This window comes from Haliaeetus albicilla, chromosome 13 (genome assembly GCF_947461875.1).
Source record: "Haliaeetus albicilla chromosome 13, bHalAlb1.1, whole genome shotgun sequence".
Lineage (NCBI taxonomy): Eukaryota > Metazoa > Chordata > Aves > Accipitriformes > Accipitridae > Haliaeetus > Haliaeetus albicilla.
In genome coordinates, this window is record NC_091495.1 from 36,219,216 (window position 1) to 36,241,972 (window position 22,757).

At 46.2% G+C, this 22,757-nt stretch overlaps 1 protein-coding gene across 1 annotated transcript; it reads left to right on the forward strand.

The window, feature by feature from the left end:
• The first annotated feature begins 6,620 nt into the window (after positions 1-6,620).
• On the forward strand, positions 6,621-20,700 carry DACT2 (dishevelled binding antagonist of beta catenin 2). The gene is made up of 4 exons (XM_069800823.1): positions 6,621-7,135; positions 12,995-13,127; positions 14,560-14,847; positions 18,083-20,700. Exons 1-4 carry the CDS (start codon positions 6,896-6,898, stop codon positions 19,879-19,881), a joined length of 2,460 nt encoding a protein of 819 aa, XP_069656924.1. The 5' UTR covers positions 6,621-6,895; the 3' UTR covers positions 19,882-20,700.
• The last annotated feature ends 2,057 nt before the right edge of the window (positions 20,701-22,757 follow it).

The window sequence follows — 22,757 nt, forward strand, 5'->3', positions numbered from 1 at the left end:
ACAACAGTAGTAATAAAAGGATTGAAATGTACAAATGATGCACAGGGCGATCGCTCACCACCCGCCGACCGACACCCAGCCAGTCCCCAAGCGGCGAAAAAAAAACCCTGCCCCCCACTTCCCAGTTCCTAAACTAGATGGGACGTCCCATGGTATGGAATACACTGTTGGCCAGTTTGGGTCAGGTGCCCTGGCTGGGCATGAGAAGCTGAAAAATCCTTGACTGTAGTCTAAACACTACTGAGCAACAACTGAAAACATCAGTGTTATCAACATTCTTCACATACTGAACTCAAAACATAGCACTGTACCAGCTACTAGGAAGACAGCTAACTACATCCCAGATGAAACCAGGACAATTATGAATGATAATGAGGGCAGAAAAACTGCTGCAGAGCCGACATCAGGAGGACAGGAAGAAAGTGAGGTTCTGCTGGGAAAAAAATAGAAGCTAGTATTGGTGGGAGGAAATACGGAAAGGAGGGAGGCTGCAAGAGAGAATTAGGGACTAATACCAAGACTGACTAATAGTCAGTTCTGAATTTTCATCAGGATGCCAATGAGTGACACCCATAGGTGTAAGAGAAGGTGTCACTCAATGTGGAGAAATAACCCTTGTTCTCCTTGGCTTCTGATGTATCAGCACAAGGCAGACTGTGTCCTGGCTTTGTGTGCCTGATTTCAGGCAAGCATTGACCCGCAAACTGTTCTCAGCAGGAGCTGCGGTGGAAAAGGGCCATCAGCACCAAGAGAGCACAGCCCAGCGCAAGGCTACCAGTCACACCAGAGGAGGACTGGGGCCGGCATGGGCAGGACAGGCCTGGCCAGTAGCAGCCCCAGAATGACCGTGCCTCCGTTTCCTCGCTGCCTCTGCTCCAGCCCAAGCAGCCAGCCTGGCTCCTTCCATCAGAACAGAGATGAGGTTTTGAAGTGATGGGGAAGGGCTGCTGCCCCTCTCGGCAGCACGTTACTGGTAGTTCGTCTTCAAAAAGCGCCTACTCCGTCACTGTGGGACAGCCTTCTGGCCCAGCTCCTCCCGTTAGGTCTGTCCATCCCGTGGCAGAAGCACCCAGCGCCCACATTTGGCATCTCATTCTTGGAGAAGCCAAATTAAAAGTTTCCTTTCTTTCCAAAGAGTCTTATACCAACTTCGTGTCTGTGAACGCGTAGAGGTGCAGCGACTCTTTGAGCGCTGGCCCCAGGCTGACCGTGCTCACCCCAGGTGCCCCCCAGACCCCTCTGGCTACGACCTGTTGTAAACTTAGACCTCTTGCAGTTCAAATGATTTCTTTGGGCTTTGACTTCTTCCCTGTTAATTTAGGATGGCAATGCTTTCAAGATCTTTGGCAAGAAGCTATTATAGCCACACCAAATTGTATCACTTTTCTTCCATTTTCTAATGGGTTCCCACATCTCCCATTCTTTCTGAATACTGATGCCCTTAACTCTGTTTTCTGGCTTAACTCTCAGGCTTCTGACCCAGACTCATCCTGGCTGCTGTGTGCCCCTCTTTCTGCCTACCTGAATTTCTGCTCCCCACCACTTTCTCCATTCTCCTGCATATTCTGTGCTTCTTGAGTCCCCATCCGTGCAAGAGTTGCTCTTGTGCCCCCCCAGTTTGCCAGTCTATCCACAGATCTATTGACACGCACACATTTTTACATGGTCCAAAATACGGGCTTTTAGTTACAAAGATTTCAGTTAGAGGGCATAAACTGGAAAGAGACAAGAATAAGCACTTTCATGCTAAGTTTTTAACAGTCCTCAGCAAAGCCTCCTCCCTCCTCCCTTCCCTGCAACCCCCACCATGGTGCTGGGAGCGTCACAAGAGAATCAATCTGCAACCCTGCGAAAAATAAACAGAAATAATCACAAAAACAGATGGACATCTCCTAATCCCTGGTAGCTGAAGGCAGGGTTTTACTTGTGTTTTTAGAAGATTCCTCTTTCTAAAGACCTCCATCAACTCAAATCTGTTTTTGTAGCAGAAGCTGTATTTGTCAGCTGCACTCTCACTTCCTTTTCCCTATCCATTACCATGTAAGCTAAAGTTCAAGAAGTCTTTTTTTTCAATTCAAATCAATTCTCTGAACTCTAGAAATAGAGACCCTCCCACCAGTGATTTGTTTCTTTCTAATTAAATAAAGTAATCCTTGAGACATCAGCCCTTAAGAAGAATGTTTTCAAAGGCAGCTGCTCTGCTAATTAGACGAAATGCCTGGATGATGGCAATTTACTTAGTCACCTCACAGAGGGACATAACAATACTACGCATTCTCTGACAAACAGTGCTAGTGCAGAACTAACACTACCCAGTGTGGGCAAGGGTTTAGTCTGCTTTCAGGATATTCTTAACAGTTCAACTTAACAATTCAAAAAAATGGCAGAAGGCTCCATCCCACGTCGCAGCAGAAGCCTGTAGTGTTAAGCAGTGCCTCAGTCCTTTTACGTGAAAGGGTATGCTCAGTGTACATCTTCTCGGGCATATGACGAACAAGAGTGACAGGTACAAGAACTGCACTTTGCCTTATCTTGAGATAATGGCTTGTGTTAGGCTTGGCTCAATCCACATGTGACTGCTCTGCATCACCCAACTAACCTTCTAAACATCTGCCAGATGTCAACAGCTCTGAAGATTCCCCTGGACAGTATCTCTGCATAAGACCCTCAGTGGGATCGATGGCAAGAGGCTTGTGGAGCTCCCAGGAACAACAGGACAAGACGTAGGACAGAGAGGCTGGCTGGCAAAGTGAGGATGCTGGTGCACGCACTGAGTTTCTGTCATGTCAAGAGATAGTCCTAAACAAACAGATTCTTCCTCAACTATTGCTACACATGCCAATGTCAGTACAGGCTAAAGACACAACTAAAATACACACAGGCTGAAGCCTATGTGGGGAGACCTTACATCCCTCCACAAGGTAATGTTACCAAAAACCCCTCTGAATTCTTTTCCACAGCAAAACATAAACAAACACGGGAAGAAAACGGCAGTTTAGCTCTTGAAGTTGTCTGATATACCAAAGCATTTTGTGTACTCTGGACTTCAGCCAAAGCAAACATTCAACTACTTTTCTTTTAAACACATCTGGAGGTCAATACAAATTGTCCTACCTTTAACATTAGTCCCACACAAACTGGCTAATATGGATCCACAAAACAGGGAGTAAAGTCATTTCTGTGGTCACATGAATGATTTGGCTTCACTTTCAAGTTCTACCACAGATTTCCTGTGCGATCCTGCGTAAAAGGGCTAACCGCTTTGTACATCTCCATCTGCCAAACAGGGTAAATAACACCTGCCTCCTTTCTGGTAGTTTCTGAGGCTCTCAGGGCATGTCTCTACCACAGGTGCAGGCACACCCAAGCTGGCTCCATATGAGGAGCACTAATTGTGTTCCTCATTTTTCTAGGGATTCAAATTGAAATGCCCAGTATTCAACTTGCCAAAGTGCTGAGTGCTCAGAACTGCAACTGAAGTCAAAGGGAACTCTGCTTAGAACAATAAAGTAGATATATAGTCACTGAAGTACACTGAAAAATCAGGCCAAAGGCATCTCCAACAGGCACCTAAAACGAGCGAGCATCTCTGACATGAAACTCAGTGCCTCAGGCCCCCTCCTAGAAAACAAAACCGGCTTTATACCTTTTGGGATATTGTAAAGACATTATTCATTCATACTATAAGGTACTTAAAAGCTAGAATGCTAAGTATATTTTTAAAAAGCAAAAGGAAATTCTATTGGCAGTGCACAGCTTAAAGGATCTGCAGTAAATACAGCGTGGGCTGGAGCACGAGGACAGAGATGTTCAGTAGTTGCCCACTCATCTTTCATTCCATACACTTATTGAGGAGTAGACCTGTGGAACAACACTGTGCGATCACATCATACAAATCAGGACCTAAAATAATGTTGTGTAGACAAATTGTTTTATTTCCTACTGTTTTAGTGTCTGATTTTGCAACCATATCATTCCCTTACTACAGTTTTTTCATAAAATTTAATTTACCTCAGGATCCATAGGTGGAAAACAGAAATCTTATTCCGACTCTTGCATACATCAAGAATAACGTCTTTGAAACTAATGGAATTAAAGTAACATAAGCAAAAAGTCAAACCTTTCAGCTCCTGGGAAGTGCAAGCTACATTTCAGCATTTGAATTCAGTGTACTAAAGCTAGGCAGCAAAATGGGGTGTTACCCACAGACTGCTCCCTTTCTTTTAAGTCATTCTTAAAGTCTAGTGAAACTTTACAGAGCATCAGTATTGAACATTTGTCTCTATCAGTCATTAAGAACAGCAGAAGTTTTGTAAGTCCCTACTATGAAGCTTTCACCTTTACCGCTACCACTCCCCCACATAATCTCATAGTTCTAAATTTGGGGGCGATTCACACCTTTTACTCTCTCCTCCAGAAACTGGATAACACAAGCTATTTGTTGAGTTATCGGAAAAGATTAAGTGACATCACAAGGGTTCTGGGGAAGAAAGTAATCAGTACAACAGAGGGGATAATCAGGAAGCTGATTAGAATAAAGATACTGCTGTGATATAGCCCATTTGGGATTTTAATGTATGAAAAGATAAAAAGATGAAAGAAGAGGAAGAACAAAGAGCAAGGGATAACAGTTGCTTGTAAAGGAAGGAGGAAAAGAAATAAAGATATATGACCTTATATTATCTAATTCTCCTAGCAAGTATATACTAACTGGTATTTGTGTCGGTGACTCCTATTCGGTCATGTTAGAACATGGCTTGAATAAAATAAGAAACTGCACTGTATGTCTGTTTTAACAAGTGCCAAGCCAAGTGATTTACAAAAAAGTTTCAGCTCCTCATACCTGCATTGGCATTTTGCAAGATTCTTGCCAGATGCCACACGCTGATGGTTCTTTGCCACCCTCCATCCGAGAGGCAACAGCATTTCATGCTGTCTTTTGTCAGCACCTTCAAGAGTATCTCAGTATTGAACTTTGTTTTTCTTTCCAACTTGTAGATGAAGAGTTCAGTCATCCTGGCACTGAGGCATTGCTCTGCACAGGGAAGTTTGGCAAGATGAATGGGAAAAGAAGAGCAGAGGCATATTCATTAAAGAGAAAAGAAAAAACACCAAAATGTGCCTTAGATGATGTCACACATGTCATACCTCATACACTTTAACGAAGCACTGTAGTGCTGTAACCATCAGTCATCCCTGTTCCTGCAGTTCCATCTGCAGCTGGAGACTATTTGTGCACGACTTGTGAGAATAGGACCTCTCTGGACGCCTTCTGACATAGTTCAACTTTGCAGGGTAAATATTGTTCTCAACTCTTCAAGCTACATGAAAACTGTTGAAAGCGACATGGTGAAAGCAAGGCTTGGACCTGCTGGGACTATCAAATAATGTGTTGCACTGGACTCGGTGATCAAACACATGAATAATTTGCCCCCACCCTGCAGCAGGAGCTGGATTTGACATTATTGTAGTGCTTCTGACATTCCTATAGCTAGGGACTGCTACAGGGAAAGCTGGGCTTGCTGCCGGCTCCACTGCAGAAATGGCCACCCACACATGGTGTTGAAAGAAGGCTACTTGAAGAACAGATGACAGAGCAACTGGTTCCCGCTCACCCAACTCTTGTATGCCAGCACAAAGTCAAGTGGCATTCAAATGGAAGTACGCTAGCTTTTAAAGATAACGCCACAGGGTGAACAGAAGGTAACCACAAAGAGATGGGTTGCGAGTGTGCTCACTGCTTCATGGAGAATCATACACCCTTCCTGAAATTATTTTGATCTCTTGAGCGTGGCACACAGTGAGCTCAGGATCTGTGGGATCGAAATGCTTCCCATTTCAGCGTAGGCAGCAGGAAATCAGTCTCCTGTAGCACGGTCTCCACTGTGTTCATCAGACTCTTGGTATCAGGGCTTCTTCTCCCCGTCTGCATCACCACAGACTGCACGTGCTGGCCTTGCTGACCGACTGCCTGTCTCGGGAGCTTTAAAGGCATTTCTTGATAGCAACAGCACCGTGGTCCTGGATTTCCATGACTGTGTGTTCATTTAAAGCAAATCCTGAGCCCTTCAAATGACTTGGGGGGGGGGGGGGAGGCTGAGCCACAGCCTGACCTCGCAAACCAGGTCTCCGTCTCACTTCCAAAGCGACGACGCTCAGCGATTCGGTACGAGAAAGCGAACTTGTGCGATTAGATCCCAGCTCGGTTGGCTTCTGGAGAGCAAGGCGAGGAGTGCCAGCGCCCGCGCCTTACGGGAAACACCAGCAGAGAGGGGAAGGGACGGGGTTCCGAGGCCGCCGTTTTGCCCGGCAGACGTCGTACCTGCCAGCGCTGGCCGCCCCGCATCCTCGCCCCGCTTTTTTGTGCGCAGCACGGCGAGGGGCCGGCTCCGACCTCCGCGGCGTCTCCGGGGTCCGCTCCCGGCCGGGACGGGCACCCTCGCCCCGGGGACGGGCACCTTCGACCCGGGGACGGGCACCTTCGCCCCGGCGCCGGCTCCTCAGCCGGGGGAGGGCGGGCACGGCGCCCGTCCCCGCCGCCGGGGCGAAGGACGAGGCGAGGGCTCCCCCCCCCCGCCTCGCCCCGGGCAGGGGCCGCCCCCACGCGGGGCGGAGGGAACAGCGGGGGCGCCGGTTCCTCTCCACCTCCCCGGGAGGTGGTCCCGGCGCTGCCCGGAGCCGCAGCCCTCTTCTCTTCCTTCCCTCCCCCGTCCCCACCTCTCCTCCAAAACCGCAGGGGCCGCCGCGGCCCCGCCGCACTCGCTCCGCCGCCGGCCGCGGAGCGGGGCGGGCGGCCCTGGCCGCAGGCACGGCCCGGAGCGGGAGCAGCCCCGCCGCTTCCCCGCCGCCGCCGCCCCCCCGTTGCCATGGCCGGTGTCGCGGCCCAGCGTTGACGATGCTGCTGGGCGCCCCGCGGGCGGGCGGCTGGGATCGCGGCCGGGTGGGCGAGAGGCTGCAGGCGGCCCTGGCCGGCCTCCAGGAGCTCCAGGTGCTGCGGGAGAAGCAGCGGGAGCTGGTGCGGGCAGCCCTGGCCATGCCGCAGCGGCCGGCGGCGGGCGGAGGAGCGCAGCCCCTGGCCGCCCACGGCAAGGAGCACCGGCTGGAGGCCACCCTCACTGCCCTGAAGGAGCAGCTGGTAAGGGACGGGGGTCGGGACGGGACGGGGGACAGGACGGGACCCCCCCTCTCCCCGCCGCGGAGCCCGTTTCCCGCCTCCGGGGTCCTGTGAGGCGGCGGGCGGGAGGGGAGCGCGGCCGGGCCGGGCCGCCCCGCTGACACCCGGCTCCCCCGCCGCAGCCGTCTCGGAGCCGAGAGCAGTCAGGGGGCCGCGGCCGTTCCGCCGAGGGCAGGTGGCGGGCGGAGGGGCCCGGGGTTTGCTCGTTGGGGCCGCCGCCGTAACGGTCGCTTCTTTACCTCAGGCGGGGCTCACCTGGGCGCGCATTCCCCCCCCCCCCCGCCCGAAAGGCGTAAAGCGCTGGCGGAGAGCTCGGTGCCAGGCGCAGCGCTGAGGAGAAGTCGTTTACCCGGCCTGGCTCCGTCCGTCGGGGCCGAGGAGCAGGGGATGGCCAACTTCGGCCATACCTGTATCGCCCTTACCAGCGCTCGGCCCTTAATGGCAGTAGCCTTTTGAAGAGGGGGTCGACGCACACAGAGTGAGATGCGCCTAAATAGGCCGAGCGCCCAGGGGTTTGGTACTTACACCTCTGTGTACGTACACCTCTGTGCGCCCATGCAGTCGTGTGCCGGCGGGAGTCGATCCGGCACGAAGGGGTTCCTGAGCCTGGAGTACTTTGTTCTTGCCATGGATTGTGTGATCAAAAGAGAAGAATACCTGAATGCCAGGCCTTGTATTTGAAGCGTCACGCCGGCCGCTTGCACGGGTTCTTTGGGAAAGACAAAAAAAAAAAAAAAATCTGACTTGTGGCTGAAATGAGTTTCATAGGTGAGACAACAATCAAAGGGTAAAGGGCTTTAATCTCTAGTATGGGCAATTACACACTTCGGTGACTCGGGCTTAATTCAGAGCCCTTTCCCTCCCTGTACTGGTGCAAGGCTTGGCCACCAGTTACCAATCAGGTGTGAAAAGAGCACGGTTATTCGCTCCCCGGAGCCAGCTTTATCAGGCAGTATCTGGGAATAAAATTGGCTTTAACCTTCCGGAAAACCTAGCCACCACATGTGAAAACACAGCAGCGGGCATATCTTGATTAAAGTAAAAAATACAGGACAAGTGGACTGCCAACCACTTGATTACCTGTCATTGATAATTTTAATTAATGGCTCTACTTTCTTTCTTTTTTTAACTAAACAAAGGAATTGAAGGCATTCATTTCGTGTCTGGGACCACTGGGTTAACAGAAACATCCAATGACCTCTGGCCATAGTGACTATTCTTTTTTCATGTCAGCTGTTGTGCTTTAATTACTCATTTGTTTATATATTTTTCGAATAAAATATGGGAATAGAAGAGTAGCTTGTCAGGACTTTACTGGCACCTTGCAAGTCTTTCCAAGGACGTGGGAGAAACTGGCTGTTAAAATGGGAGAAAAAATTGGCCTTAATTGCTGCCCTTAGAAATGCAGGAGCTGGGAGGACGAGAGTAACTCAGCACACGGCCAGAGAGGGATGGATTTGGCCAGTAGGTGCCAGTGCGATTATAGGCAACGTGTCTGCTGGGGGTGCCTGGGAGGGAAGTGTTCAAAACGCTTGAGAGGGATGACTCAGAACTACACAAATCCAGGAGAAGGTTCTTCAGCAAAAATGCCTTTGTGTGAATGCTTAGAGTAGTGATACAAAGCTCTTCCGATTGACCCGTGGCTGCTGGAAGCTTTTCAGAGTGGCGTACCTGGTACCTTTATTGGTTTCTTCCCCTGCAAATTGCAGACATATATTTGAGTAGAGGTGCATATCTCAAAGCTGCTCAATAGCAAAGTAAACCCAGTTGAAAACAGGCTTTTCGCAGTCCTGTTAGAAGTAGTCCACAGATCCTGTGAACTCGGCGACCACAGGCTGAAAACTGTTTCTCAGTGACTCATGAGCAGCTTATTGCACTCAAAACCCTTGAAAATTCATGATCACAAGAAATTAAGTTAAAACTAAAACAACAGAAAATGCAAAGCACAGCATTGCTCAGGGATTGTTACCTCTTCATCGTTCTTGTTCTTGGCCCATGGACGATCGCATATGTTATTGCTGCTCTATAAGCTTTCAGACTGAGAAACTCATTAACAATGTAAATGCAGCTTTGCCTTGCAGTGTATCTTGATCCAAGTTTCAGGTAGGGCTGTAGCCCTGGGCTTTAGCGTGGACATGGTTTAATTCATTAGAAGTTTGGTCCTTGCAATATAGAATGGGGAAGGTGTATCAGCTGGAGCTGGCTCAAGGCATCTCAGCGATGGAAACGAGGCAGATAAGAGTCAAGCCAGGCTTCTTCTGTAATGGTGAGGTGAGAACAGAAGAGCAGAGGCAGTGCCCTTAAGGAGTCAAGTGCCTCTAGTGGGAATGAGTGGAGCAGAGCCAGAGCCATCAAATGCTGTAGGGACTACGTCTGGATGCCACTCCAGTACCCCAGTCTCTTCCCCAACAACAGGTACCAGGGACAGCCAGCAGCTGGCCTTTACAGCAGTCTGCTGTAGGCAGCAAGGCTGCAGGCTTTCTGCTGCCCTTAGCAGTCACGTCCTTTTTTGCCCGAGCCAGTGGCTTTTTTTGGTGGCCAGGGGTTTGTCTGGCAGCTGCACGGTGCAGGCAGGATCAAGTCTGTAGCAGAAGAGAAGCAGAGTTAAGTGATGCCATCTACTGTCAGTGATCCCAAAGGTGCTAAACTAGTCCCTTGGCCAAATGATATCATGGTGACACAGAGGGAAAAGAAGAGGTGCAAATTCAGGCTAATACAAAGAAAGAAATCTGTGACACTTTCACTGTCAAAGTAGATGGATATCTAAGGCTGCAGCATCCAGTATTTTCTCAGCTGTTTCCTCAGAGAACAAATTTATAAAAATTGATTGATTTGTTTTGAATCCAATGATTTTGTTTTGCAAGCTTTCAGGTGGCTCGTGATGTTATAAGAATGTGAGAAGGGACACATTATACTGAAGAGAAAATAAAAACAACAACACTTGGTACCCTGCATTTTGCACAGATTTCCCCCCCCCCCCACCTTTAGATAGTTTTAAATAGAAGAAAACATCTCATCAACCAGGGATTTTTTTAATTTTTAAATATTAAACTAACTTAAAGTTTTTTTTTCAACTGAGGAAGAGGTGCTTCCAGAAGGAATTCACCTCACTGTAGAATAAGGGTCTGGGATAGGTGAGATTAATTCTCCTCTGAAACTGGCTGCTTTGCACCATCAGTTACAAAAAGACCCAAGGGTGAATAGATTTTAGATGTGCACAGCTAGATGAGATTAATGCTATCTTTTGTCCATTCCAAAATCCAGTTGGATTAATAAAATTATCAGGTGCTAATCTACAACCAATAAATGTCAAACCCCCTTTAACTGAAGAGGTTAATAGCTGAGAAGAATAGTCAAGTATGACCAGTGGGTTTTGGTGCCTTGATGTGGGGTACTGATTTGCATTGACTTAAAGGAACCTGCTTTTCAGAGAGTGTTCTTCCTTCTGAAAAGTGAGTGTTATGACGAGATCCCACATTTGGCTCCCCAAAACTGTAGGCCATTGATAGTACAAGTTGATATGGAAAGTCTGGTCCTGCATTGTGCAGCGTACAGAAGTCTTCACAGCTGCATTGCCCAAAGCAAACAGATGGTTTCATCTGCAAGGTTTAGTCTTATGTAAAATTAATGTTGTGAACTGAGAAAGAGTGTGTTTAGGGTTTATTGTTCTGGGTGCTGCTTAGTGTGGTTATTAGAGCAATAACAACCTCAAGCAAACACACCGGAAAAGTAATCCTTATCCAAATGGTCTGAGGAATGCTACTCGCCTTGGAGTGCAGAAGGAGTTAACTGAAAGATCAAAGCTACGAAGTCTGCCGGAAACATGAAAACCCAGTGGTGTGAGACACCATAAAAGGGTTAAAAACGATGATGTAAATCGTGTGTTGGTTAAAATGCTGTGAAAGCGCAGACAGAACCTGGAGGTATAATAAATAATCTTTGAATACCTGAGAGCCTTGTGGCCTCTCTGTCATTAATCAGAAACCACAGACTGAGGGATTGGCTGGCAAAACATTAATCATTAAGCAATTAATTCCAGCCGAGAAAACAAAACTTTGTGATTTCCTGAGTAGGTGGGATTGAAGGAGGCACGGCATGTTTCTGCTTTTTCCCCATAAAGGAAATAAAGAAGTACTGAGGAGGTCATGCATTCATCATTCAGATGGGATAGAAAATCTCCTTTATTATCCAGTTCTTCCCTTCCTTTTTGTTTATATGAAAGAGGAAGAGGGAAAATCGCCATGGGTTTTCCTAGGAAGCAGTAGTGAGCCTCTTGAACTTAAGCCTTCCTAGATGCGTGACGTTGACAAAAAGGGGCTTTATTTCTTGTGTCTTATGTGTTCCTCCAGTTCCCCATACAAGCACACTAGAAATACTTTTTTCATTCATCTCAGCAGCATCACCAGCCGTTACAGTTGTCTTATGAGACTCGGGACATCTGTCTTTTTTCCATGAATCCCAGTATCTAATCATCTACTGATTGCCTTAGGACCTTAGCTTTCCTTGCTTTTAGTATTTATAGCTAAGGAGAAACCTAAAAATGCAAATATTAAAAGCTGAATTATCTGAACACAAGGAAGCTGGAGGTAAAAATGTGTACATACTGATTTTGATTTTCTGCATGTCATTTAATTTTGCAGATACTTTAATTAGCTCAAGGGACCTAGATTACATTTTTTTCCTATTTGGGGCTGGAAATGCTGCTGGAACTGCCACTTGTATTTTTAAATCTGAAATGTACACATAAAGAAGAATCTTAGTATGTTTTTCTCGCCATTACTGAGTGGAAACCCAGCCCCTTGAGGTCTGTGAGCACAACTTTACAACCAACTTCAAGAGACCACCTTTCTGTAAAGTGCTGTTGGATGGATGGTGAAGTGTGATATAATTAGAAGGTGCCTAAATAAGGACTGGGCCTAGATAATTTGCCAAGTGCCACGTGAGAAGTTTGTGACGGAAACCAGCCATGGTTGTTTGGCCGGTACCTAACGCCTGGCCATCTGCCTCGCCAAGCTGACGGCACGAACCCTGGGGGAGCAACTGCGGGAGCTGTTAGCTGAGATCAGCCTGGTCAGTGATTGCAGTAGGCAGAGGACCTTGTTGCTGGCTTCTGAAGGATTATTCACAAGCTTGAGACCCCGTTTATTTTAAACAGTCATTTTCACAGCAGTATTCGAATACCACCTTCTCCTTGCATAAGATGTGTGGAAATATCTAGCCACGAGACATGCAAGGAAAACTTTCAGCAAAGTAGGTGTCGCAATTCATGCAGCGTAGCCTTTCAACTATAAAGACGTGTCATCAAAGCCAAGGGTTTTACAGAAATGAGTATGCTGCCTTTACTTTGTGTGGCAATAAGGTACCTTTACATACAGCGGTTTCCTTTCATCAGGCGGCATCTTACAGTTCATGCAGACAATCCATAACGTTTATCTCATCCTCTGCTCAGAGGCAGTGTATGGCAAAATGCAGTGCATATATTAGCATGTTAATTAGTTAAAACATTGCCATCCACTTTAAAGGCACAGTTCCAGCCATAGGTGTAACAAAAAACCTGAAGTTTTAAAATAGGTATATTCGGTATGAAAAGTTTTGAGAACATGTTCAGCTGGGCAAAAGACAATATATACTGAAAACCAGAATGTTTTGTACTTGTCAGTCTCGTTACAGAGAGCCAATTGCAACAGTCCTTAGCTAAGCAGAACACTTCATGAGAGCAGAATCTGTCCAGCACAGATGGCCTGAATTCCTGCATTGCTGCTGAGATTCTAACTATGATTATTCTTCATTTCCTCCTTCTTCCCTCGACTTGTGAATTAGTCTCGTTTGAGGAGACAGGATGTCGGCTTGAAAAGCCACCTGGATCAGCTAGATCAGCGAATAAGTGAGCTGAAATTGGACGTCAGCAAGACCTCCAGTGAATACTTGGATAGTGACAGCCGGCCCAGCTCAGGTAACGTGCACTTGGTCGTTTATTCCCAGGGTTGTGGTGCTAGGAGAACTGAAGGGTGTCAGCTGCTAAGCAAAACTCTCTGTATTGTTTGGTCAGAAACAGTGCCCCTTGGCTGAGGTGGAGAGTAGTCTTCTGGTGCAGAGCACACTCACAGAGCTGGTGGGAATTTTCCTGATTTAGTTAGAAAATGCTTATTCACTCAAACAGTATTTTTTTCTGGATTTTTTTTTTATTTTTAAATGGACATTTTAGCCACAAATGGAAGGAGGAGGAGACAGATTTATTAATTAATTACCTTGTCCAGTGCAGAATGACCATTGGCAAAGTGGCTAGAGTACTTACGAGAAGTGAACGAGACCAACGTCCATGTCAGTGCTCTGCTTGAATCCAAGAAGTGTCCTGAACCTTGCTAAGGCTTTGAAGATTTGGCAGTGCTCTGGCCAAATGAATGTTTGATCATTTACATAAAAATGAAACAGCTCTATTAAAAGACACTGAGAAAGAACACCCCAACAGTTTGTTGACTAATGCTCTCATGGACAGAAAGAGATTGAGTTTCAGGTTTCTGGTCTGGTTCACAGAGAGCGCTGTACTACAGACTTTTATAGCTAGGATGTCTGTTAAAACCAGTTTCTGTTATCTAGTCTGGGACAATGGGAATATTGCTTTTTAAACAGAATTAAGTCTTTAGTGAGGCAAGGAAAGAGGTTTTTTATTTACAGCATATGGATTTGCAGCCTGGTACTCAGAGTGGATATACAAAGTGCAAGTTTCTGTTGAGTGTCTAAATTCAGGAGGTGCGTGCTTAGGCCCATGCACGCAGTTCAAAAGGAAACAGCTTCCTTTTCTGTTTGCTTTATATAGAGAGGAATAAGAAAAATTCCTATCTTGAATTTATACGAGCCTTTTTTAATACTTCCATAATTAATTGGCAATGATCGCAAGACCTGGAGAGGGAAGATAGCCTCCGTTCTCTGCCCTTAGACATTCCAGCTATCACAGACTTGGCAGCTCTGATCACAGGCTAGTTTTACTCTACTTTCCCATCCAAGCTGTGCTTGTATGCACCTAGCACAAGTTACAACAGCATAAGATGGCCCTGGTTTACACCAGTTGCATAATAGTCCCCAAAGATGTTCTCCAGTGAAGAACTGGGCGTGATGGTGCTGCACTTCACCCCATCCCAGCCTCAGAACTGAGCATGCATGTGAGTGCCAAGCTGGCTCAGGGCCTAAGTAAATATGCAGAAGCCCAATAAAAGGTGGTTGAATTAGAGTATACCTCTGCTAAAGTTACCCAAATAAGTGATCATAAATTTAGGCCTGTGGCACATAACAAAGAAGATTTATTTTATTCTTTGCATTTTTCTTCTACAGAGCATGTTTAGTTACTGTAAATAAGAAATATCTTCCTATTTATTTTAACACTGCAGGCTTCTATGACCTGAGCGACGGTGGTTCTTGCTCGCTCTCCAATTCTTGTACCTCTGTGTACAGTGAGTCCATCTCCTCCTCCCACACCAGTCTCTTGCCCGGCTCTCAACACCCTAAAGCAAGGCTCAGTGTGTTTGATTACCGACCCAAGTCTGCAGACGAAACTACTGTGCACACCACCAGCTTCCAACAGCAGGGAACCTATGTCAGTGATGGATGTCGGATTACGGCTAGCACAGATGTTTCTGGGACTCCTGCCAGGTCCCGACCGAGGCCAGTTTCCACAGGTAATCGACTGCAGAACTGGATACTCATTCAAGAGAAGGGCAGAATCCTGGTTATTACTTTTAGGACCTAATATACCAATGTGTAATCAATACATAGCACTCATTTTCCATATACAAAGTGAGAATTAATCAAAACCACAGAGCCAAACCGTTTCCTGTTCAACTTTCACTTGTCTCCATACTCAGATACTATTAAACAATAACAAGTACGAGGACATATGCATTTCTATTTGGAAGAATATTTAAGTGCATGAGATAAAATTGTAATGAATGTTGAGATACTTTTTTTAATTTACCTACTTGGGAAATCAGAAAAATTGCAGTATTTGAAACACCTTGTGTGAAGATGCAGGGATGTATGAAAAATGCAAGGGGAGTTCAAAATTAGAGGTGCTGCATTTTACTGAGAATGATTTTACAGAAATCTAAGGAGAAAAAGACGCTTCCAGACTTAGTGCCTGTTTTCTCAATCTGTTGTAAAATGAGTATGGTAATACTTACATATACCTTGCCGTATTCAAATCAATGTGGACTCAGACAACACTCTTTTTCATAATTTGTTACGTACAGTTAGGGATACAAGACACCAAAAGTTAATTGACTGTCTAGGAACCAGTCACAAGCCTAATAGTGGATCAACCATGACTTTGCATCATACCTTTAGACAAAATGGACAAGTCCATTAATATTCCAAATCTCTTGTTTAGCCGTCTGTGAAGTGACATCGTATCACTTCTTATTTTGGGTCCTTCCATGGCCTCAGAGCAGCTTTGTGTTAGTTCATATGGTGACCCAGCCACATGTGTGACAGTTCCATTACAGAAACAGGGAAGCCGTAGGGAACATCATTTCAAGTACCGTGTTACTCTGGAGTCATTCCCACAGTTTCTTGACCTGAGCTAGCTCACCTCTATCTTGCTTGGAGCAGAAGCAAAGACCGCCTGTTCTGTACCTATCTGTGCAGACACACCTGAAGCGATGGTGCTAAATAACAGCATAAAAGCAAAGTCTTCTCAAGGCTTCTCAGAGGCTGGGGATGGAGCTGAGCTTAATGATCTGTGGCTTCCATGTTCAGATGACAGACTTCTTGTTTTATCAGAAACTTTCCTGCCTTGCAACATTTTGCTAAGACCCCCAGGGCTTGATGGGTTTTTGGATATGGAGACAGACTAGCAGAAAAAGGGATAGCTGATGTTAAGTAGGGGTGCAGGAATGAGGCTACAGACCTCCTTCAGTCCTCCTTCCTTTTTCCACCACCACCACCTCCCTTCTTCCTGGCTGCAGCCTCTTACTTCCTCCAGTGTGAGAAGCATAAGTAGTGGGGTAGTAGTGGGTGTAGCCTTGAAGAAACAATGCTCGCAAAGTTGACTACATTGCAGGAAGTGAGGCAAGATGTTACTTCAGAAAATCATCATTTGGAGAGGGGAAGAAATGTCTCTTTTCCTCTCCTTAGCTTGTCCCCACAGGTAGCTGCAGGTACAAACCAATTGCCTTTTCTTTCAGTGGCAAGCGGAAAGCTTGCTGAGACACCACAAGCACAGCATTCTTTTGACACCTGCCTGGTCTGTTTGCACAAGAGAGCACCACTACACGCTGCCAACAATTTCCTAAAGAATTTTCATTATGAAAATACGTTGTTTGAGAAATCATCATCCCAACCTTTGCTGTAGCAGGTCTGTAAGTGCCTTAGGTAGGACGCTGCAGACAATGCCAAATTTCGAAGTCTTTCAAAAGCTTCCTGTCACAGGACAGAAAGAGTCACTGTAAGTGAAATATGTGGTTGGATTTGATGGTTGGGTTTCCTGGTAGCATGAAGCAGCCAGGAAATCAGTTCCCTGAGGATTTGTTGGCACTGAAGACTGCACTGTTGTACAGAGAAATCCAAGCTAGCTGCAGATGGTTCCAGTACTCTTGGTACCAGAGGTAACACAGCACTGTAGCACTCTATGGGATGACTTCTCTGGATGGAACAGTCTTGCTTCACACAAGAACACAGCCTGTCCTCTCAGTGCACAGGAGATGCTCCTGAGAGGAAGGTGCAGCAGTCAAGTGTAACTTAGAGCAACCTTGACAGTACTCTGAAATTTAAGAGATCTGAATTGGTGGCCACAAATGCCATCTTCAGGGTCTGAGCCTCCCATCTGCCTGAGTAGTTACCCTTAGATTTTTTTTCTCTCTCAAAGTAAAGATTTTTTAGTCCATTCTTTTATGTCCTTAAGGTTGATTTTTATAAAATCCACACAAAGAATTATGGCATTCCTGATTTTCTGCCTTTTAATAAAACCTCTCAATATTTCGTTCTGGAATTAAATACTCTAAGAAGTTACTTACTTGTGATGAGACTGGTAATGTTATCAAATGAAATGAGAGATCTGGTTAGGAGGTTTCATTGGATTTGGGGTTAAGGAAAAGTAGAATCATGTCACTCTGGCCTGTGGGACATGTGAGTCTTAATGGCTCTCCCATGCACGTTGAGCGTTTCTGTTTACTAATGCCTTACTAAACCAAGATGCAAAAGAATAAAAAACTACAGCTTCCAGCATTTAAGAGGTTAAGAAACACTATAACCTAGAGTCTGCTGAAGTCCTCTTAAAGCAGGTGGTTGAGTGCTATGGATTTTTCCAAGACACGTGATATAAAAGGATTGGAGGAAAAGCTGGAATTCATATTTAACTACTTAAAAAAAAAATACCATTGGCTCTGCATGCTGGAAATTTCATGAATTTCTGAGTTATAGTTATATATCCAGAGGAAGTCCTTATCCTATCCTGGGGGGAAAGTGTTCGAAAACTGTATCTGTTGTATTGGATAATTCTAGGTGACATTCAGCTTCAGGCTTTCTAGTTGTTGGATTCACTTTTTATCTCTGTTAAGAAATAAAAATGATCCCTTATTTTTGTTTAGTTGGTTGGGTTCCTCTTGTTCTGTGACATTCTGGAACATTTTTATATATGCACGGATTTACTTTCATCCAAGTAGCACGGTTTAAATTCCCTGCAAGAGCATGAGTTTTATTATTGGCATTAAAAGCCATTCTAATCTCCATTATGCTCAGGTGAATAAAAGCCTTGGAGTAATTCAGAGATCTTGGAGGACTGAGACTATTTTCTTCATTCATGCCACTGATCTTAGTAAAAGCTAGCACATCCCTCTGAAATGGCACTTCTGGCATAAGCCAGTTTGAATGTAATTGTCTGTGATTTAATTAGGTTATTTATTTTCATCCACTGTGTAGGTGACTTGGAAAGACTCATTCCAGCAGACGCTAGATTTCAGAAAGAGACAGATCCCAAATCCATGTTGCCTCTGTGCCATGCCGGAGACATGCCCTTGCTCAGCATGGACCCCAAATTCCAGAATGACTTGGTCTCCAAGAATGGCATCGACGTGTATCCTTACCCAAGCCCCCTTCATGCGGTGGCTTTACAAAGTCCCCTTTTCTCCCTGGTGGGGACATCCCCAGAAGCAGACCTCCAGGCTCCTCCCAGCAAACCCGTGCCTATTGCAGCAGGTCCCAACTTGATTCGGACTAGGCCAACCGCTGAGGCCAAGCCAGGGGGTTACATCAATAAATTACTGCAGCTGACGAGATGCAAAGGGAACAATCGGGCTGATGCCAGTGAGTGGGTTTCAACAAAGAGCCAGCCAGCCACAATGCACCAGAGACTCATTATAACCCCTAGCGCGGGTGGAGTGAAAATTAACAGCAGCAGTAGCCAGCTGGAAAAACAAGTGAGTTCTCTGGAAAGTAACAAAGCTGAAGGGAAGCTGCAGAGGGAGGTGCCAGAGGGGGAATGTGCCAAGCAGCAGGAGACTGTGCGCTGTGTGAATGAAGAACAGCCATCCACTCGGTCTGACGCAGAGCCATCAGCTGTGAATAGTTGCTATCCTGCCAAGGCAGCAGCAAGGGGCTCTCCTCTGGCAGAAGTGACGGAGAGCAGTGTGGAGTCCAGTTCATCCTGCTCGCAGCTGTGCCAGGAGGACTCCAGCCCGGGCACCTGGAATGCTAAAGCCATCCCACCCAGAAAGCTGCCCCTCAAAAGGTGCGGCAATGCCAAATTGGCTAACGCTGGGGGTCATGAGCGAGCGGCACGGGGCGAATTTGTTCATGCTCAGTTTGTCCCAGCAGAATCCCACCAAGTCCGGGTCAGGTTTGCCAGCTCCAAAACAAAGGCGGTGAAGATAAAGAGGAGGAACAGTGAAAAGGCTCTACGGCCTGGGAGGCAAGCCTTTTGCGTGGAGAAGGCGAGAGGGTCCCATGGGGCTGCTAGGCTGCCTGCGGAGTGGAATCAGCCCCAAAAACCACATGGAGCGAAGAGCCTCGTGCGGAGACCTTCGTATTCTGGTGACGTGACCGGCAGGTCGTGCTCAGAGTCTAGCCTGTTCCCAGTGCAGGTAAGGCTCCCCACAGTGCCACCCGGGCCAGAGCTTTACAGAACCTCTGCCAATGCACTGTATTCCCTCGAAGCAGCTTGCGCAGATACAGCCAACAAGAAGAAGCAGCGCAAGTGGCAGTCCACAGTGGAGATCTCTGCCAAGGCCCACCTGGCCAGCCTCTCGAGCAGCTTTGGCCCAGGAGCACCGAGGCAGCCAGCAAGGAGAGCTGGTGTCTTGCGCACTGTCAGCGTGAGGGCTCGCCCCAAGAGCCAGCGCCACGGAGCTTATGCCAAAAGCGAGTCAGACCACTCCGAGTACTCTGCAGAGTGCGCTTCCCTCTTTCACTCCACCATAGCAGAGACCAGCGAAGGGGAGGTCAGCGATTTCACAGCTAACCGTTTCGGGGACAGCGAGTCCAGTGAAAGCGATTCGGATGGCAGCAGTAACAGCAGCAGCCTTGCCCTTGACTATGACGAGGGGGATGAAAGTGAGCTGATTTGGCCCGAAGGTTCGGTCAGACAATCAGGGACTGTCCAGGCCTCTTCCAAGCCTCTTCCCCCGGTGCCCAAAATCTGTCGCATCAAAGCTTCAAAAGCACTGAAGAAGAAGATTAGGAGATTCCAACCTGCCTCTCTGAAGGTCATGACCATGGTTTAAGGGAGAGCAAGCATCTGTTTCTTACAGTGAGACATCCTGCTGGCTCTCATTAGCAAAACAAGAGAACCCGTGTGCAGAGAAAAGGACTTGCTTAAAGGAACTGTGAATAACCCCTGAATCAACACAAGGGATCTTGTTTGTTAATGCCTGGACATAAGTGTCACTGTATCTAATTTCCTCTTTTGCCATTTATTCTGTAAATATGGATCTGTGTATATTGTGTGCTGCCTTTTTTTACTATGCAGAAGGGTCGCCATGGTGAAAATGAAAACAACCTCTGCCATAAGATTTTACAGGCAGGCTCTTGATGGTTTGTTGACCAGATGCACCCACAGAATCAGTCCCAGACACAAAGGCTTCCCAAGAAGAGAGGCTCTTCCCAACTGCATATTTGGTAGCATCCCTCCCTCTTCTGAGGAATTATTTGCAGCCTGTAGCCTGCATTAACCGTCCAGCTGTCACTGTGCTCGTACGGAAAAGCGCTCTCAGTGCTCTCCATAGTTTTACTTTCTTTCAGATCAGCCATCCCATACCTTCTCCAAAACATCTGGAGGATGAGTCTGTTCTTCCATAAAAACATACTATGTTTAATCAAGAAGGTAAATGTATTTGTGAATGAGAACAATACTTCAGTCTGTTTCCTGTTTTCAAAACTGAGAGTATAGGGATTTTTTTTCAAACTGCCTCTTTATGATGTTCCATGTTATTGTTCATTTGTTGAATGGGTGAAAGAACATGTGCCACAGTGTGTGAATAGCTGGGACTGAGATTATAGCTTTGCCCCTGAAATTGCAAACCCAATAAATACTATTTAATGTACTTCTGAAAATTGTCCTTGTCTGATGTCTAAAGAAAATTATTCAGAACTCTTAACGTCACATCAGGAATGCAGAGGAGCTTTCTTTGGCAAAACAAGTCTGTGTTTTCATGATCGCTGTGCAGAGAGGTGTTTTTTTTATTTTTCAGAGGGTTGCTACAGCTCAGTCAGAACCAGGGTCCTTTCAGCCTCTACCTCAGGAGACCTGCTTCAGCACCTGCTTCTAAATGAGTGAATTTAAAAACAGTATTTGTGTTGAGGACAGGGTAGTGTTTAACTGACTCACTTAAATTGATGCAATTTTGTCACAAGACACTCTTAATTTAAAACATGTTTTTATGTATACATAATGTGGGTTTAATGCATTTGAGGGCACCTATGTGAAGCATTGAATTGGTTGCTAAACCGATGAAGTGATTTTTTTGTGTTCAGACAAGCAGTCCTAATTCTCTCCTCCAAGCACAGCAATCTGGAAGCTGAGCCGAAGTTCACTCTGTGTTTACCAAAGAGCAGGTATTATCCTCCTACCCTGTTTCAGTGCCCAATCTGAATACATTCCTGGCCTAGGAGATGTAGGCATTACCTCATTCAGCCGAGTGTACTGGGTCTGAAACAAAAGGCAAGCGCTTTGCAGAAACTGTGGGTAAAAGAGTGCTTGTTTACTCCAAGCATTCGTTAGCAAACAGAAGTATTGAAAGACTAAACTTTTAGCCAGTGCCTTCTATTCTTTGGAAGCTACGTTATGTTTTTAAACCCCTCTATTTTCAAATCATTTTTGGAAAATGAAGTAGAGAAAAGTAAAAGTTACGTAAAGTCATTTAATTCAAGTATTTGAGCTACTGCATAACACCATCCTTACTAGGAAACTACTACATTTTAGCCAGTGGAATATGTTTAAACGTTTTTTCTTGGTCCCAAGAGTATTGGATGTAATCACTCTGGTAGGATTAATGAGAGAATTTCACAGGTCTGGTGGTGGTTTCTTGTTCAGCATGTTTAGCAACAGAGCAAACAAAATAGTGATTTATGCCTTGTTGACTTTCTACACCACAAAAGGATTCCTTTTCCCATTTACACAAAAGGTTTCATTTGGGGGAGTGTGTCAAAAGTTACATATGAACCTCTAATCCATGGATTTTCTGTATTGGGGTGGGGTTTATTGGTTAGATAGGAATTCTGAGGGTGTTTTTTTCATGGGGGAGGAAATTGTTCCTTGCTAGAAAACTGCTCTGTGTAGGAGCATTCTGAAACCTAGTAAAAACCGCCACCCAGTAGCTCCCTGCCTTTTTATCAGAGTGAGCTCAAACAATAAGTTTGTGATCCCACAACTCAGTAAATCCCGCTTTAGGGCTGTTAATACTCCGTCAGAAATGTTGCCAGACACATGATGAAAGTGCTGATCCAGAATGAACTCGCACTGCCAATTCAAATAGAGAAAAATGATGACTTAATTTTGTACTGACAGGTTTTATGCCAGGTGAGGTATCACTGCCTCTACAGCTCACACTTTCTGCCAGGTCAGATAACGTCTCTCCTCCCAGAGCCCACATAAAGCCAACATAAAAGCATAAAGCTGGCACAAACATCATCATCCTATGCCATGGCTGATTTGACAGAAATACATGATTATGTGCCCACACTTGATCCAGGGGAAATCCGTGGTGCTGGAGAACCCCAGCAGTGCGGGGAACCTGCTGTTAAATGTTGAGGTATCACCATGTGCAGTGACGCTATGGAGCTGTGACTTTCTGGGGAGGGCTGAACGGGTGCTGCCACCCCTCCTTACTCCAGGACATTGGACCTTCTCCCTAGCACTGCCCTTTTGGAAACCTTGCTTTCCCCTTTGGAAACCCTGCTTTCCTCTTTGGAAACCCTGCTTTCCTCTGCTGGAGCAGAAACTGCCTTGGAACCGGAGCTCTGGGGGGAAGAAGTAGGACAGTGCAAAGCAGGGCAGGAGACTCGATAGTCCAGCTATACTGGCACCAAAAATAAGGTTGTAGTTCAGTACACTGGTAAAAATTAGGATGTTCTGTTGGCATATACACTGAGAATTTTGGTA

Excerpts from the sequence above, each read along its gene's own strand:
- DACT2 (XM_069800823.1), top strand. The coding sequence starts at position 6,896 with ATGCTGCTGGGCGCCCCGCGGGCGGGCGGCTGGGATCGCGGCCGGGTG. Across the intron at positions 7,136-12,994 it reads CTGCCCTGAAGGAGCAGCTG|TCTCGTTTGAGGAGACAGGA; the intron begins GTAAGGGACGGG and ends CTTGTGAATTAG. Across the intron at positions 14,848-18,082 it reads ACCGAGGCCAGTTTCCACAG|GTGACTTGGAAAGACTCATT; the intron begins GTAATCGACTGC and ends TCCACTGTGTAG.